This window comes from Peromyscus eremicus, chromosome 5 (assembly GCF_949786415.1).
Source record: "Peromyscus eremicus chromosome 5, PerEre_H2_v1, whole genome shotgun sequence".
In the NCBI taxonomy this organism is placed as follows: Eukaryota; Metazoa; Chordata; class Mammalia; order Rodentia; family Cricetidae; genus Peromyscus; species Peromyscus eremicus.
This window is the reverse complement of record NC_081420.1, coordinates 102,632,111-102,650,910: the sequence shown is the minus strand read 5'-3', so window position 1 is coordinate 102,650,910 and position 18,800 is coordinate 102,632,111. Positions and strand designations below refer to the sequence as shown.

General features: G+C 40.1%; 1 protein-coding gene across 4 annotated transcripts in view; it reads left to right on the top strand.

Moving 5' to 3' along the window:
- Ctcf (CCCTC-binding factor) overlaps positions 1–18,800 on the top strand; it is a 49,677-nt gene that overhangs the window by 15,686 nt on the left and 15,191 nt on the right. For all 4 annotated transcript variants that reach the window (XM_059264132.1, XM_059264133.1, XM_059264130.1 and 1 more), the window contains exons 3-5: positions 13,271–14,060; positions 14,526–14,696; positions 17,656–17,789. In XM_059264132.1, the coding sequence (XP_059120115.1) occupies positions 13,280–14,060; positions 14,526–14,696; positions 17,656–17,789 (1,086 nt within the window). In that variant the 5' untranslated portion in view covers positions 13,271–13,279. The remainder of the gene's footprint in view (positions 1–13,270; positions 14,061–14,525; positions 14,697–17,655; positions 17,790–18,800) is intronic.

Genomic DNA, 18,800 nt, shown 5'->3' with positions numbered 1-18,800 from the left:
GCAAGGATGGGAACAAACTGTACAAGCTGGGAGCTAAGCCAGAGAGTCTAAACTTGATTCAGTAAGCATCAACCATTATGAAGGTTTTTCTATTACATGTATATTAGAGACAATCTTGCTGTGTAACTCAGTCTGGCTTCAAATTCAAGATCTTGTCTCAGCCTCTTGAGTGTTGTATAAGCTGAACCATCATACTCAGCTTTGTGTTTTAAAAGATCTACGTTGCCCAAGCTGCCTCCAAACTCCTGAGCTCAAGTGATCCTCCTGCCTCAGTCTGTCATGTAGTTGGGACTAAGGCATGTGTTCCTATCTTCCTTCATTCATCATGAGTAATTGAGCCTCATTTCAGAAAGATGTAATCAGTTACTAAAACTATCTACAAGCTTTAGCCACAGAGGTCATTTTGTTTTTCATATGACACATCCTTGTACATATATGCACCCATGTGTGCAAGTGCATATAGAGGCCAGAGGTCAATGTTGTTTGTCTTCTGCCTTTTTGAGTTAGGGTCTCTCACTGAATCTTGAGCTCACCAGTTTAACTATATTGACTGGCATGCAGGCCCTAGAGATCTTCTTGCCTCTGCCTTCCCAGTACTGAGATAATAGGGCCATGCTTCCACCAGCTTTTTTGCATAGATGAGGTCTAGAAATTGGACTCAGATCCTCATGCTTGTGTGAACAACACAAGCCATGTCCCCAACCTGTTTTGTTTGTTACTTTGTTTTTGCAGTAATAAAGATCAAACCTTGGACATCAGACATACTAGGCTCTCAGCTACACCTCCCAGTCCGTATTTTGTTTTGTTTTGAGTGGTTTTTTTGTTTGTTTGTTTGGTTGGTTGGTTTTTGTTTTGTTTTGTTTTGTTTTGAGACAGGGTTTCTCTGTGTAGCCCTGGGTGTTCTAGAACTCGATCTGTAGATCAGGCTGGCCTTGAACTCAGAGAGATTGTACTGCCTCTGCCTCCCGAGTGCTGGGATCGAAGGTATACGCCACCACTGCCTGGCAAGATCATACTTCTCTTTATTCACATTAACAGTTACTAGTTTCACTGCAGCGTGACAAACATTGGAAAGTAACCGTTCAGACAGCCACAGCCAAGATGCTGCCACACTGTTTTTCTTTCATTATTAATGAGGTTCCAATTTTTTCCCCCTTTATCTTCCATTTGTTTGAGGCTTATATTTGATTGGGTGCTCGGGATAGGACCCAGGGTCTAGGCATGCTGAGCAAGCCTTCTGCCATTGAGCTATACATATCCTTTGCTGTTACTGCCATTTGGAGTTTTGTTGGGTTTTTTTGGGAGGGGGCCCTGATAGAATACAGGGTGTCTTTGAACTCCTGGTCCCTTGCCTGTACTTCAGGAAGAAGATTATAGACTTGAGCAAACTGTACCTGGCTTCACCAATTTTCTGTTTGTGTTCTTTGCCCAGCTTTCTCTTTTGGCCCTTATCTTTTTCATACAAATTTTATTGTGTTTTTATGTAACAAGGTTAATGTATTGTCATAAAAGTTGCAATACACTTTTTTTTTAGACAGGATCTGTACAGCCCAAGCTTCCCTCAAACTCCCTGTGTAGGTGAAGGTGACCTTGAATTTCTTCAGATTGTCCTGCCTCCATTTTTGGATTGCTAGGATTATAGGTACTTGATATCACTCCCAGTTTATATACTGCTGAGGATTGAACCCAGGGCCTTCCTTGTGCATGCTAGGTAAAAAACACTGTTAACTTCGCTATATCTCCCTGCTATTTTCTTTTTAATTTTGTTCAACGTAGGTTTTATTTGTTTCTTTGCTGTGCTAGGAATTGAGCATGCTAAGCTTTGTTCCACCATTGAACTGTTCCTGTTTAGTAGTTTTCTTTTGTCTTTTTTGTTTGTTTTGTTTTTTAGCTTAAGGTGATCACTTATATTTTCTGGGTTTTTTTTTTTCCCCTGTTGGTTTGTTTGTTTGTTTTTGGGTTTGTTTGTTTGTTTGTTTTGGGTTTTTCAAGACAGGGTTTCTCCGTGTAGTTTTGGTGCCTGTCCTGGATCTCGCTCTGTAGACCAGGCTGGACTCGAGCTCACAGAGATTCTCCTGCCTCTGCCTTCCGAATGCTGAGATTAAAGGCGTGCACCACCACTGCCTGGTATATTTTCTGTTTCTAAGTATAAAGCCTTTGTCCCTCTTAGATCTCATCTATGCCTGATTTTTTTTCCCCTGTCTTTTCTGATGTTAGAGATAGAACGAATTTAGGGCTTTTAGTATGCTTGGTATGTTCTTGACCACTGAGGTACTGTGTAGCACAACCCCCTCTTTTTTTTTTTTTTTTTTTCTCAGCTGGATTTGGCTCTTAGCTCAGGGTGACTTTGAACTGTATGTAGCTCAAGACAGCCTCAGAATCCCAATTCTCTACCTTAAGGGTGAGGTAGAGATTTTTGAGATTTTTAGTTCATATGTTATTCCTGGCTCTGAGTTCTGAGTCTTTGAAATAGGTCTTGCACTTATTAATTTATTAACTTATTTATTATTATTATTATTATTATTATTTTCCCTGAACAGGGATTCTCTGGCTTCCGAGTGCTGGGATTAAAGATATGCACTACCATCACCTAGCTTATCTTGCAGTTTTCTTAGTTCAGGGTATTATTTCTTTCTATATTTAGTTCAGGCTATTATTCATTTCTTTCCTGTGTGTGTCTGTGTTTGTGTCTGTCTGTCTGTCTGTCTGTTGCTGCAAAGAGATACCATGACCATGGCAACTCTTCTAAAGAAAACATTTAGCCGGGCGGTGGTGGCGCACGGCTTTAATCCCAGCACTCGGGAGGCAGAGCCAGGCGGATCTCTGTGAGTTCGAGGCCAGCCTGGGCTACCAAGTGAGTTCTAGGAAAGGCACAAAGCTACACAGAGAAACCCTGTCTCGAAAAACAAAAAACAAAAAACAAAAAAAAAGGGCTGGGGAGATGGCTCAGAGGTTAAGAGCACTGGCTGATCTTCCAAAGGTCCTGAGTTCAATTCCCAGCAACCACATGGTGGCTCACAACCATCTATCATGGGATCTGGTGCCCTCTTCTGGCCTGCAGGGATACACGCAGACAGAGCACTGTATACATAATTAATAAATAAATCTTTAAAAAAAAAAATTTAAAAAAGAAAACATTTAATTAGGGTTCCTAGCTTACAGTTTCAGAGGTTCAGTCCATTATCTCATTGGAGGTGGCATATAGGCAAATGTGGTGCTACCTACATCTTGGCTTGCAGGGAACAGGAAGTCAACTGACTCCCTGGGAGGTATCCTAACCATAGGAAACCTCCAAGCCTACCCCCATAGTGACATACTCACTACCTCCAAGGCCATACCCACTCCAACAAAGCCACACCTCCTACTAGTGCCACTTCCTATGAGATTATGGGGGCCAGTTACATTCAAACTAATACCCTGTGTTTGTGTGTGCGCGCGCATGCGCGCTTTGTTTTTGGTTTTCAAGACAGTTTTTTCTGTATATCCCTGGCCATCCTGGACCAGGCTGGCCTTGCTGCCTCCTGAGTACTGGGATTAAAGGCATGCCCCACCACTGCCCAGCTATTTGTTTCTTGAGAGAGGGTCTTTGTTTGTTTGTTTGTTTTTTTTGTTTTTTTTTTTTTTTTTTATGAGACAGGTTTCTCTGTGTAGCTTTGGAGCCTGTCCTGGAACTCGATCTTTAGACCAGGCTGGTCTCGAACTCACAGAGATCCGCTTGCCTCTGCCTCCCAAGTGCTGGGATTAAAGGTGTGAGCCGCCACTGCCTGGCTAGAGGGTCTTATAGTTGTCCTTGAATTGCAGTTCTGTTTCTGATTCTTGAATCAACCTTGGCATGAGTCATCATGCCCTGCTTGAGTTTTTGTTTTTGTTTTTCTTTCTTTTGATAAGTTTGTTAGGAATGGCTTAACTTTCTATATTTCTGTATAGTTTTTCTCTAACTTCTATTTATCAAAAATACATACAATTTTAAATTTATATCCTAGTTTGTTTCACAAAGATTTTGGGAGTACATGTACAGAAAATACAATTTACGAAGTTATTACATAGTGTCTTAGTTGGGGATTTATTGCTGTGAATAGAGGCCATGACTATGGCAACTCTTGTAAGGAAAATATTTAATTGGGGCTGGAGTACCAGTTCAGAGGTTTAGTTCATTACTGTCATGGTGGGAAGCATGGCAGCATGCAGTAGATGTGATGGTAGAGAAGTAGCCCCGAGTTTTACATCTGGATAGGCAGGCATCAGGAAGAGAGTTGACACTGGGCCTGGCTTGAACTTCTGAAACCTCAAAGCCCACCCCTAGTGACACACTACCTCCAACAAGGCCACACCTGTTCTAATAATGCCACTCCCTATGACTCTGTGGCGGTCATTTTCATTGAAACCACACATATTTAACAAATCAGTAACAAATTGATCAAGATGTAACCAACTAAAAACAATAACAATGTCTATTATATAGATCACAAAATGAAAAAACAAAGTTTTTTTTTTTTTTTTAAGTCCTTGGGGCTAGAGAGATGGCAGATTGGTTAAGAGCACTAGTAGCTCTTACAGTGGACCTGAGTTTGATTTCCAGCACTCACATGGTGGCTCACAACTGTTTGTGGTTAGTTCCAGGAGATCCGACACTTTGTAGCCTTTGCCAGCACTTGGTGCACAGACATACATGCAGGCAAAAAACCCATACACAGAAAATAAAAGTAATTTCAAAAATAATTTAAAGCAAAAGAAAGAAATATTTTTTCTGAATAAGGACTTTTCTTAGTAAGCATTAACTCCAAATAAAATTTCACCCATGTTTTCTTTAGTATAAGCCAAGGGCATAATGCCAAAAAATCTCAGTGGAAGCAGTTTTGTGGAGGAATAAAACTTTGTGACCCATGTATGTCCAGTTTATAGATGATCTGGCTTAAGTCTGGGATAAAGCCTAGGATAGAATATTGAATTCCACAGGGTAGTCAAGTCCAGATAGACAGAAAAGTTCCCTTTGGATTTATTCATTAGCAATCATTGCTGGCCTCAGAGCAGTTCAGTAGAATTCTAAGGAATAGAAGCCAAACTGCTGAACTAAAAGGTTGAAGAGAGGATTGGAAACAAAAAATATGGAGTTGAGCATACAAAAAAACTGCATGACAGAAACTACACTGTAAATGAGGTTTAAGATGGGACATATTTGGACAGCATAGAGCTGACAGAAAAGCCAAGAGGAGAGGATAAGGGGGACTGATCTAGCAGGCTACCTGAGAGGATATATAGTTAGGTTACGGCATGGGAGCACGACAGATCTCAGGTGTCTCAGAGTTAGGTCTCTGCATCTGCTCTGTGAAGAAGTCAGGAAAGTACTTGGAAACTCCCAGTTGTCTAGATCTCACTTGCTTAATCTGAAGGAAGTTCCTCCTTCCTCTTATATCCTGCAGGTGATGGAATGTTAGTTTATTTTGATTTTCTATCGTGATAGAAGATACAACAAGGGATCTGTTCTGAGAGTACTGTTATAGTGATAGGACTATAACTCAGTGGTAGAGAGCCTCTCATAGAGGTACAAGGCCCTGGATTCTATTGCAAGCATTTCCCATAAAAACAAAACAAAACCCCAAACCCAAAAGAAACAATGTATCCTTTTATAATGATACTGCAGTCCCCAGGGTAAAACTGTTTTACTAAATTATTTTCTTGGTTAGTGATAAATTGAGGACGACAGTCTTCCTTTCTTTATTCTCTATCCAGTGCCTTTGAGTTTAGAAAGTAATAGGTAGTAGTCTGTGTGGAGAGATAACCTTTAGGCTCTGAAACAGATTGTGGATACAGGTTTGAAAGTGTGGAGATGATTTAAAAGGATAGTGCCAGGAGTGGCTACAGAACCTTGGTGTGCTCCAAGAAGCTGAAGGAAGAGCTCTCAGAGACATGGGGAAGGACAGGAAGCAGCTAAAGAAAGAAGCTTAGGTCAAGGAAAATGAAAAGCAATGTTGTAAACCCCCTTTTAGTAGTATCATTCCACAAAAGAGGTTTTATAAAACCTAGGAAGGTGTGGTGGGCACAAACGAGCGGAGAGGAGAGAGATTTAAGCAATCAAGAACTGAGTATTTGAAAGCAGGAGTCAAGAAGGGAGGAGATGGATTAGAACAGTTAACACAGGCAAGGCAGTTAGGAGTGTAGTTCCCCGGGGAGTAAGGGGGAGAGGTCTGATTTAGACTATTGGGTTAGTTATTGATTCAGAGGAGGGATTCACTTCTGGAGAAAGCTAGGCTGAGGAATCCTCTGCTCCAGGAGATGCACTGAGATTTCTAAGCAGTATCAGAGATTGGTTGCTTGTTCCTTTCATGTGTTGTTTCTCTGAAAAAAAAAAGAAAAAAAGATGCTGTTTCGTTGAGACTTCAGTAGATTCTGATGTGCATGGCTGTAAGTCCCATGTGTTCCTTTGATTGAGTACTGTCAACTCAATTCCTTGGCAGTACAATTGTTTTCAATTTATATTCCTTTATTCTGGTTATTTTTCTACCTGGGTACAATTCAGTGACCTCTTTTAGATTGGATTTTTTTTTCTTTTTCTTCTTATTGCAATATTTAATGTTTGAAGTTTTCAGATTCACAGCACACAATTGGTTTTTCTGTGTTCTTCAAATTATGTGCTACAAAACCCCAAGGGGTAGGGGGAAACACTTGTAGAAGAAAAATTTTCCTCTGTGTTTAATTTTATTTTCATTAAAAAAAAAAAAAAACAAAACCCGATGGCATTCAACTCACTGTAACCAAGGCTTACCATTAACTCCTGGTCTCTTCTCTCCACCTACCAAGTGGTAGGATTTCATGTGTGTGCTACCATAGAGACTCCTTCATTAGATTTTTACTTGGGGATATTTAAATAGTCTGGGATGACGTTCTCTGACAGGGCTACCATTAAACATTTATCACATGGGAATTATTATCTTTTCTGATGCTGTCTGTAACATAAATAGGGACTTTCTCTGTTCTTAACTCCAAGCATTTGGATTATCACTCTTGTTTGCAAGGTTATTAACGTTGGAGCTTGCGTGATTTGGAAAACTTTTTTTTTTTTTTTTAAGGCAGCACTTGGGAGGCAGAGGCTGGTGGATTTCTATGAGCTCCAGGCCAAGCTGGTCTACCTAGCAAGTTCCAGGCCAGCAAGACTTCTACATAGTGATAATTCCAGTACCATGGAAGCTGAGACAGAATTAGGCTAGCCTGGCTCCAGAGTAACACCTTATCTGAAATAAAAAAACAAAAAAGGAAGAGAAAAGGCTTAATACCTTGAGCAACAAAGGTATAAAATTGTCTAGTCATGACTTTTAGTGTTCCTGTTGAGACCTTAGAGGTTAATCTTTCTCAGTCAGAATACTAGATTGTACAGATTGCTGGCACACTGGTGTTAAATTTATAGATAAATTATAAAGTCCCACAGATATCCCTTTGACTCCTACCTTTTATGGTAACATTTTATTATATTTTTCTCCACTGTGGTGAAACAACTAATAAGAGAGATCTTTGTATTAAACATTGTATTATTTTGCTCTTAGATATTTAGAGCAAAGGGTAATGAAAATAGATAACAGCACTATAGATCAAACTGGCTACCTAAGAATGTGGTTTTTATCATTCTTGTTTTTATTCCACTCATATGATGGGCTTCATTGAATTTGTCCAAAAATAAGGTTGCTAAGCTGAAGGTATAGGTCAGTGGTAGGATTCTTGCCTAGAGTGTGGAAAGCCCTAGATTCAGTCCCCAGCACCAATGATGAAATAAGTAACGTGAGTGAGTGAGCAAGCAAGTGATTGATGGATCGATTGAGATTGTTTCAGGCCTGGCCTTGCAGTTTTTTCTTTTATTTTAAATTTGAGGAAATAGACTTTAGTTCTGTTTTGTGTTTTTTGACAGGGTGTGTTGCATGGTGTTACCTGAAGTAACTTAAACAAATGTTCATTCACCTTAGGTATGGTGCTAACCATAATCCATAGAAATTAATCCTCTTAGTTTGAGTTCTGTGAACCAATTGATGAGTTTATTGGGGTTACTTACAGGAACATGGGTTACTCAAAGACACCTATGTGACCAAAAGGCCCACCACAGAACTCCTGTTCCTTGCCCAACCTTTTGAAGGCAGCCCTGCTGAAAAGTTTCTCCCTGCCAGTAATTGTGCACTACTTACAGAACCTTGAAGAGGGAGCTTATAAATCTTGTAACTTTCTGAGGTTCTTGAGCCATTAAATCTCATGAATTTCCTGAATCTTACGTTTCCTTAGCTTCTTGTGTCTTCTGAGACTCCCTACTCCATCATGGATTTCTATGATGCTTCAGTTGAAAAAAATAGGTACATGACAGTTTTCAAATAGCCCAGGCTAGCCTTGAAGTTGCTGTATAGCCAAGGCTGACCTCAAACTCCTCCTGGTCCTCCTGCTTCTTCCTCCTGAATAGCAGGATTACAGTGTACATCACCATACCTAACTATTTTGAAACACTGTCAAGCATAAAATATGTGCTTTATTTTATTAGCAGACACATAATAGTGATGGCCTCAGAACCTCAGGAAACTTTACTGTCCTATGAATGAGCTGGATCTGAAGGAAATGAGAAAAACAACAAGGAACAGAACAAGGAGGGAGGTGACAGAACAGTGTTTGGGTGAAAAGACAAGTTTTGTTGTGTTGGTAGTTTTGTTTTTTGTTGGTTTTGAAGAAGTATTGTTTTGAAGCAGGATCTCTCTATGTAGCTTTGGCTGGCCTAGAACTCACTATGTGGGCCAGCCCAGCCTCAAACTTAGAGAGATCCACCTGCCTCCCAAGGCTGGGATTAAAAATTTGTGCAACACGTCTTTCACTTTGGGTGGGAAGGAGGCCAATACTGGGATTGCATTTAGGACCTCATAAGTGCTAACCAGGTGCCTTGACGGTGAGCTGTGTCCTCAGTCCTCTTTTTCCTTCTTCTTCTTCTAAGATAGAGTTTTATAACCTTCAAATTCTAATTTATATGAGCATTTGCTTTCAGCCTGGTCACATTACCTTTCTCCAAGCTTAGCTTATTTTACCTTACTCTTTATCCTGAACCAGGTCATGGCTCTTTCTCTAGGTTATAGACTGTCTTTCCACAGTGCTAGCACAGATACAGTGCCTGCACAGAGAACTGATGAAGTACATCTCTAATAAAGTAGCAAAAGACTAGAGCAAGAACAAAAAGTGCTTTAAATTGTTGTTTAGCAATAACCTTTTATATATGCTTGTGGTTTTTGTTAGGTAACAGTATTACTTTAAATTACATGATTCTCAGACTCATTTTACTATTAGTTGTTTTTTATTTTTAGATTTATTTTATGTGTGTGAGTATTTTTCCTGCATGTATGTTTGTATACTAGCTGCAAGCTTGGTGCCTAAAGAGGTTAGAATAGGGAGTCAGATACTGGAACTGGAGTTACAGCCAGTTTTGAGCTCCATGTGGATGTTGGGAACTGATCCCAGGTTCTCTGGAAGAACAATAGTACTCTTTTTTTTTTTTTTTGGTTTTTCGAGACAGGGTTTCTCTGTGTAGCTTTGCGCCTTTCCTGGAACTCGCTTTGGAGACCAGGCTGGCCTCGAACTCACAGAGATCCGCCTGGCTCTGCCTCCCGAGTGCTGGGATTAAAGGCGTGCGCCACCACCGCCCGGCGAACAATAGTACTCTTAACCAAGGAGCCATCTCTCCAGATCCCCATTTTACTCCTTAAAATTTTTTAAATTGACTTTTACTCTGTGTGTGTGTGTGTGTGTGTGTGTGTGTGTGTGTGTGTGTGTGTGAAAGAGAGAGAGAGAGAGAGAGAGAGAGAGAGAGAGAGAGAGAGAGAGAGAGAGAGAATGAGAATACCATAGGATGTGGAAAAGCCAGAGGACAATTTGTATGAGTTGATTCTCTCCTTCTATCTACTACATTGGTCCTGGGCACCAGACTTGGATCATTAGGACTGACAGCAAGTACCTTTACCTCTGAGTCATCTCACTGGCCCATTATTTTACCCTAGATATTCCCAAGATTTAAGAGCTAGAAACTGGAGACAGGCATGATGGCAGAGGCAGTCAGGTCTCTGTAAGTTGAGGCCAGCCTGGTCTATATGGTGGGTTCCAGGACAACTAGGGATATGTAGAGAAACCCTGTCTCAAAAATGAGCAACTTTATGATAGAACACACAGGTCCTTTTTTAATTAATTAATTTATTTATTTATTTTTCTATTATCAGCTTGATACAGTATAAATTCTTATCCTAATAGTGAAATGTTTGATTGAGGCTTGCCCAGTAATTGAGTAAAACCAAAACTTATAAGCCACAGCCAACCTAGGGTCCCCCCTGCTATGTAGCCTCCCTGGTTCTGTGGGTTGCGGTCTGATTGTTCTTTGCTTTTTTTTTTTTTTTTTTTTTTTTTGTTTTTGTTTTTTTTTTTTTTTGGTTTTTCGAGACAGGGTTTCTCTGTGTAGCTTTGTGCCTTTTCCTGGAACTCACTTGGTAGCCCAGGCTGGCCTCGAACTCACAGAGATCCGCCTGGCTCTGCCTCCCGAGTGCTGGGATTAAAGGCGTGCGCCACCACCGCCCGGCGTTCTTTGCTTTATATCTAGTATCCACTTATGAGTGAGTACATACCATGTTTGTCTTTCTAGGTCTGGGTTACCTCACTCAGGATGATATTTTCTAGTTCCATCCATTTGCCTGCAAATTTCATGCTGTCATTGTTTTTCTCTGCCGAGTAGTACTCCATTGTGTATATGTACCACATTTTCTTAATCCATTCTTCAGTTGACGGGCATCTAGGTTGTTTCCAGGTTCTGGCTATTACAGATAATGCTGCTTTGAACATAGTTGAGCATGTGTGTTTGTGGTACGATTGAGCATTCCTTGGGTATATGTCCAAGAGTGGTATGGCTGGGTCTTGAGGTAGATTGATTCCCAATTTTCTGAGAAACCACCATACTGATTTCCACAGTGGCTGTACAAGTTTTCATTCCCACCAACAGTGGAGGAGTGTTCCCTTTGCTCCACATCCTCTCCAACATAGACTGACAGTGACCCTTTTAATTCTAAGCACTCAGGAGTCTGAGGCAGGAAGATCAAGTTTGAGGCCAGACTAAAAGAAATTAAATATGATGGAAGAGAGAAATGGAATTATTACTCAATGAATATAAAATTTCAGTTATATAAGATGAATTAAGTACCTCTAGAGATCTATACAAAAACAATACATGCACTTAATAATATAGTATTGTGCACTTTAAAATGTTAGGGTAGATTTTTAAAAATTATTTATTTATTGTTGTTGTTTTGTTTTTGTTTTGCTTTTTTGGAGACAAGGTTTCTCTGTGTAAGAGTCCTGGCTGTCCTGGAATTTGCATGGTGGCCTCAAACTCCCTGAGATCCACCTGCTTCTGCCTCCCAAGTGCTGGGGTTAAAGGCATGCACCACCACTGCCTGGCCTAAAAAGTTTTTATCTTATTAATTTATATATATGGCTGTTTTGTCTGCATGTGCATCTGTGCACAACTTGAATGCATGATGCCTTTATAGGCTAGAAGAGAGTTGGATCCCCTGGAACTGGAGTTGGAAATGGTTGTTAGCTTCCAATGGGAATTGAACCTGGATTCTCTTGAAGATCAACCAATACCCTTAATTACTAAGCTATCTCACCAGCCCCTGAAGGATAAGTGTTCTTACCACCTGGGGCGAAATGAAGAGGAGAAAGAGGATGATAACAGTACAGGGACACTTGGGATATATTTAATGCTTTGATTATGGGAATGGTATCCTAAATGTATGCATGTTCAAACTCATAGAGTAAGCAGTGTACCCATAAATTTTTGGTTTTTCGAGACAGGGTTTCTCTGTGTAGCTTTGCGCCTTTCCTGGAACTCACTTGGTAGCCCAGGCTGGCCTCGAACTCACAGAGATCCGCCTGGCTCTGCCTTCCGAGTGCTGGGATTAAAGGCGTGCGCCACCACCGTCCGGCTTAAAATGTACTTTTTTGTTTGTCTTTTGTTTGGGATTTTTTTTTCTTTGGAGACAGGGTCTCACTGTGTATCCCTGTCTGTTCTGGTCTAGCCTTAACTCAATGATTTGCCTGCCTCTGCCTCTTCAGCACTGAGATTAAAGCTATGCACCACCACACCATACTTCCCAAGATTTTTTTCAAGTAACGTTCTGTTCTGTTCTGTTCTGTTTTGTTTTTTGAGACAGAGTTTCTCTGTGTAGCCTTGAACTCACTCTGTAGACCAGGCTGGCCTTGAACTCACAGAGATTTGCCTGCCTCTGCCTCCCCGAGTGCTGGCATTAAAGGTGTGCAACACCACCACCCAGTTTAATTAATTTTTTTAATTGGCAGAAAAAAAATTGGTAGTGTACAACATTTGAAATATCTATGTGTTGAGAACTCTTTAAATTAAACTAATTAGCATATGTATTACCTCACTTAATTGTGGTAAGAGCACTTAAGTAAGTAGACCATTGACTATTTTCTGTATGTTGTATAATAGCTATCTTGAACTTTCTTCTTGTGACGGAAATTTATTTCTTTTTACTAATGTGCCCCAGATGTGTAAGTTTTAAACTAGCTTTACTGATAATTTTTAATATAAATGTCTAGAGTTTCTAGTGTCCAGTGTCTCTTTGTTGTTTGTGATTGGTTCTCATTGTGTAGCCCAAACTAGTCTCAAACTTGATCCTCCAGCCTCAGCTCTGCAAGTGCTAGTTTTATTGTTGTGTACCACAATACCTAGCTCTGGCAATTTTTGACTTGTGCCTTATACGATTTCATCTGATACCATTAATGATATCCCACCCCAGTAATAACAACTGAAATATATCTCTAGACCTTGCCAACTGTTTCTGGAGGCTAAGTTCCCTCGGATTGAAAACTTGAGTCTATAGGTTGTGGTTCAGTTTTCCCATTTTGTTCTTTTGAAAATTTATTTTCATAAGAAACCAGAATTAATAGTGATTATTCCTCTTAGACTGAACTTCACTTCTGCAGTATATTTTAACACCCACTGCCCCCAGGTTTCTGTTCATTGGGAGTATGATCCTAGAGTCTTGATCAATTTCAGATGTTTTGTTTTGATTGGCAAGATTTACAATGTAGGGGGTAGATTTTTTTTTTCTTCCATCAAAGAGGCAGATATCTGTTGAACAACCATTGATGGATGCCTAATTCATTCACCAAGGAGTTTTTAGTTTAAAATGTGTATGGTTTTATTTGAGCAAATATTATCTTAAATAACAATTTGTGTTCTTCCTCAATAAAGGAAGGGGAAATGGAAGGTGAGGCGGTTGAAGCCATTGTGGAGGAGTCTGAAACTTTCATTAAAGGAAAGGAAAGAAAGACTTACCAGAGACGTCGGGAAGGGGGCCAGGAAGAAGATGCTTGCCACCTGCCCCAGAACCAGACAGATGGGGGTGAGGTGGTCCAGGATGTCAACAGCAGTGTACAGATGGTAATGATGGAACAGCTGGATCCTACCCTTCTTCAAATGAAGACTGAAGTAATGGAGGGTACAGTGGCTCCTGAAGCAGAGGCTGCAGTGGACGATACCCAGATCATAACCTTGCAGGTTGTAAATATGGAGGAACAACCCATTAACATAGGAGAGCTTCAGCTTGTTCAAGTACCTGTTCCTGTGACTGTACCTGTTGCTACCACTTCAGTAGAAGAACTTCAGGGGGCTTATGAGAATGAAGTATCTAAAGAGGGCCTTGCGGAAAGTGAACCGATGATATGTCACACCTTACCTTTGCCTGAAGGGTTTCAGGTGGTGAAAGTGGGGGCCAATGGAGAAGTGGAGACACTAGAGCAGGGGGAGCTTCCTCCTCAGGAAGACCCTAGTTGGCAAAAAGACCCAGACTATCAGCCACCAGCCAAAAAAACAAAGAAAACCAAAAAGAGCAAACTGCGTTACACAGAGGAGGGCAAAGACGTGGATGTGTCTGTCTATGATTTTGAGGAAGAACAGCAGGAAGGCCTGCTCTCTGAGGTTAATGCAGAGAAAGTGGTTGGTAATATGAAGCCTCCAAAGCCAACAAAAATAAAAAAAAAAGGTAAAATGAGTTTATCTGTAATGGTCTTGTAAAACCATTTGGGGATAAAAGATAAAACAACCTGTGTACAAGCTATTTTTTAGATTAAATGCCCTGGTTTTGTTTTGTTTTGTTTTTTGTTTTGTTTTGTTTTTAAACATCTAGCAGGTGCTTGGGCTTTTAATCGGTACAAAAGAAAGGTTTTATTTGTGTTTTTACATAGTGAATACTGGTTTTGTTTTGTTTTTTTAAGTCATAAAGAGAAGTGAGTATATTAATGTTGTGAATTAATTACTTAAATTGACTTTGATTATAAAAGGTTGATAGGACATAATTGTAGTTTGGGATTAATCTAAAGCACTAGATTAATGTAGACCAGGTTGGCTTTTAACTCACAGAGATGCTCTAATGTCTGTCTCTAGTGCTGGGATTAAAGACATACACTGAAGCACACTATAACATGTATATGTTTTGTTTTGCATATAGGTGTGAAGAAGACATTCCAGTGTGAGCTTTGCAGTTACACATGTCCACGGCGTTCAAATTTGGATCGTCACATGAAAAGCCACACTGATGAGAGACCACACAAGTGCCATCTCTGTGGCAGAGCATTCAGAACAGTAACCCTCCTGAGGAATCACCTTAACACACACACAGGTGCTGGATATAAATGTGGGGCTACAGCATAACAAAGGTTAAAACATAGTTTTTAAACTATCCAGGCTTACTGGAGGAGGAGATTGAAGAATGCTATTTTTGTTCCTCCTTATAATATCTGTGGTTTTTTACATGACAAAATTCATAAAGACTTTTTATCATTGTGTTGCTGAGGATTTAACAGTGACAAGAAATGAGATCCTAAAGTCCAAGGCAGCCAGTGAGAAAGAACTCTAGAAATAGAAGTGAAATCCTACCTATGTTAAAACTGGCTTTCTTTTTGTTTGCTTGTTTCTGGTTGCTTTATCTCAGAGAAGGTAAGTTATTCGAAACTTATGGATAGAGAAGTATAAAGATCATTCTGGAAATTCATTTATTGTTCAAGTATAAAATATTCTTTAATACAGTGTTCTGATATTAACTTTATGTTGGATATGGCCAGATTCCAGTGAAGTGACTGCATACTAGACCTCTTAGACTCTTAATGCTGGCAATTTTTTTTTTTTTTTTGTCAACTTGAAACAAACTGTAACGTTATCTGAGAAGAGAAAATGCCTTCATTAAGATTGGCTTTGAGCCGGGCGGTGGTGGCGCACGCCTTTAATCCCAGCACTCGGGAGGCAGAGCCAGGCGGATCTCTGTGAGTTCGAGGCCAGCCTGGGCTACCAAGTGAGTTCCAGGAAAGGCACAAAGCTACACAGAGAAACCCTGTCTCGAAAAACCAAAAAAAAAAAAAAAAAAAAAAAAAAGATTGGCTTTATGGCCAGGCGACAGTGGCGCACGCCTTTAATCCCAGCACTCGTGAGTTCGAGGCCAGCCTGGGCTACCGAGTGAGTTCTGTCTCAGGGAAAAAAAAAAGATTGGCCTTATGCTATCATGTGGGGCCTTTTCTTAATTATTCATATGGCAGGGTCCAGCCCATTGTGTGATGCCACACCTAAGCCAAGTAGGAAAGCAGGCTGAGGGGCTGGAGAGATGGCTCAGAGGTTAAGAGCATAGACTGCTCTTCCAGAGGTCCTGAGTTTAATTTCCAGCAATCACGTGGCGGTTCACAACCATCTGTAATGAGATCTGATGCTCTCTTCTGTCATGCAGGCATACATGCAGGCAGAACACTGTATACATAATAAATTTTCTTTTGAGAGAGAGAGAGAAGAAAGCAGGCTAAGCAAACCAGAGGGAACAATCTAGTAATTATAGTTCCTGCCCTGACTTCCTGTGACCTGAGAGTTGTAAGCTGAAATAATTTTGGTCATAGCGTTTTATCATAGCAGTAGAAACCCTAAGACAATTCTTTTCTGGAGGCTTTATCTTTTTAGCCTAAGTACTTGGTTGTAAGTCCTCTCACCCAAACAGTGTTTTTTCCATATTCTCTACTTCATTCAGGGTAGGTATTCCTCTGTCTTTAAGTGGTGACTATTGGTTTTGATTTGATACACTGGTTGTCAGATAAATTAGTCAGTTGTCTTTCTTTACAAGTCATATAAATTAGATAATTAATGGATTGTCTGTTGCTTTACAAGTAGTATGCTATATATTGGGATTTTTTTTTGTCACCTAGTCACGTTATAGTACACACTTACATATAAATGTGTCTAGTACTTTGAAGAAACAGTATTGTTCTTTGATAGGATTTGTCAATGTGTATGTACATTGACATGAATACTTCTGTCTTGCACTGTACTTCAGCTTTGAAAAGTTCATTCTGTGGTTATCCAGAACGGATTTGGTAAAACTTATTCAGGCAGTTATCCAAGTCTGCAAAAGTCAAATGCATATATGCTAGAGTGCCACTTCATGGTGAAGAATGAGCTTTTCACTTTCTAAATGTGCTTATATTGCATTCTAGAGGAGCATTCTTTGGGTTGTTTGTTTGTTTGTTTTATTTAGATAGGGTCTCTCTATATAGTCCTGGAATTCACTCTGTAGACCAGGCTGGCATTGAACTCACAGAGATCCACCAGTGTCTGTCTCTAGTGTCGAGATTAAAAGCATATACACCGTGCCCAGCTTCTAAGGGATGCTCTTGCCTATAAACTTGTAGCAAATGAAAAATGACTTGGTGAACATGGACCTTGAGCAGAAGGACGTAGGTGGTCGTGTAGTACACGTCTGATGGTCATCCCTGCTCCACAACAGTTTCTGCTCCTTTGATAGTTGTCATTGCTGGTTTCCACCAGAGACGGAGCTCTTTTCTTCTCTCAGTAACACTAGGTACAAAACAGAAGTTAAGTTTTGACTACTTTGTTCTGAGGTGAATGCTGCTTTCCTTCTATTGGTAACTTTTATCTTCTGTGCCACCAGATTATATATACTTCATAGAAAGAATTCCTTTACTTTCTCCTAGCTCAGTGGTACTAAAGAAGCAACTTTGATGAGTAAATAAGCATTCCATTCAGTTTTCTTAATTACTGTCATTTTTCCAGTGATACTTCCCTCTTCATACTTCATCTTTTTAGAAAGTCATTTTTGTAGTTGGGCATGGTGTCTTGTAACTGTAATCCTAAGCATTTGGGAGGCTGGGGCAGTAGGATTAAGAGTTCAGGGGTGGCCTGGGTTATATATTTATATATTGAGACTCTAACTTTAAAAGAGAGAAAGAACAAAGAAAATTTCTGCAGGTGTCTCCTGGAGCTCACACTATATAGACCAGGCTGGCCTCCAACTCAGAGATCTATCTTCCTTTGCCTCCCAAGTGCTGGGATTGAAGGCATGCACTACCACTACCCAGCTGAGAAGGATTTTTCTATTCAAAGGCACTAGATTCAAACAATTAGCAGAAACTGAAGTTTAGCTTGTGTTCTTACATCTTAGGGACTAGTGCTAAAAATTCATTCAAGCCTTCCTGTAGCTTGTAGAGCTACTTTCAACTTATGCAACAGCTTTGAGTCGCACATTGAACCCTGTCATTTACTGTGTGCCCTTAATTCTTTCTTCCTGTTATCCCTCCTTCTTTTAGGTACTCGTCCTCACAAGTGCCCAGACTGCGACATGGCCTTTGTGACCAGTGGAGAATTGGTGCGGCATCGTCGTTATAAACACACCCATGAGAAACCATTTAAGTGTTCCATGTGTGATTATGCCAGTGTAGAAGTGAGTGTCCAGTTATTTTTTTAGAGATTTCTTAGACTTTTTTGTGTGTATATGTGTAAGAATACCAATTTTTCAGGGCTGGGCATGCTAGTGCACACCTTTTAATCCAAGCACTTGGGAATCAGAGGCAGGTAGATCTCTGTGAGTTCAAGGCCAGCCTGGTGTACATAGTGAGTACCAGGACAGCCAGAGCTATATAGAGAGACCCTGTCTCAAAAAAGAAAAACAAAAAAAACAATTCTATATATTAGTACAAGAAGATGCTCCCATACATTGAAGAAATAACTGTACCCAAGTCATTTAAAAATGCAAAGTTTGGTGTTTATCTCTTTAATCCTAACATTGGACAGGCTGAGGATTGTGAGTTTGACATTACCTTGGACTGGGTATTGAGTTTGAAGCCTACTGAAATATATCTAAGACTCTGTCTTAATGATTGCAATGATGGAAGTGTGGGGTCGGAGCTATAGATCAGTGGTATACTGCTTGCTAAGCAGCAGCATTCATGAGGCTTTGAATTTTGATTCCCATCACTTAGAGAAAAAGAAGGAAGGTAAGAATGGTTATTGACTTCATTAACTGAGTCTACCTTATTACCAAAACTGGATAAGGATACTACCAAAACGGGGCAGGGGGGAGTTGCATGAAATTAGTAAGGAACCAAATTTGATATTATATTGAAAAATAATTCGTTAAGTATGTCTAAAACAAGACAAGTTCAGCAGTGTATGTTACTTTATAGGAAGCTAGAAAAGGGACAGTATAATTCAATTCTCATCACTGTGTGAAGTTCTAACAAGACTGGAAAAGCCAGAGTAAATCCGTGTTAATTAACTCTGAATCATGGAAGTGATCCATCACGCCTATAATCCCAGCACTCAGGAACTGAGGCAGGTGGATTGCTGCAAGTTTTAAGCCAGCCTAGGCTGTAGAGTGAGACCTTGTCCAAAAAAAAAAAAAAAAAAAAAATCTAGGATCTTAATGTTACTGTTTTGTTGTTGTATTAAAAAT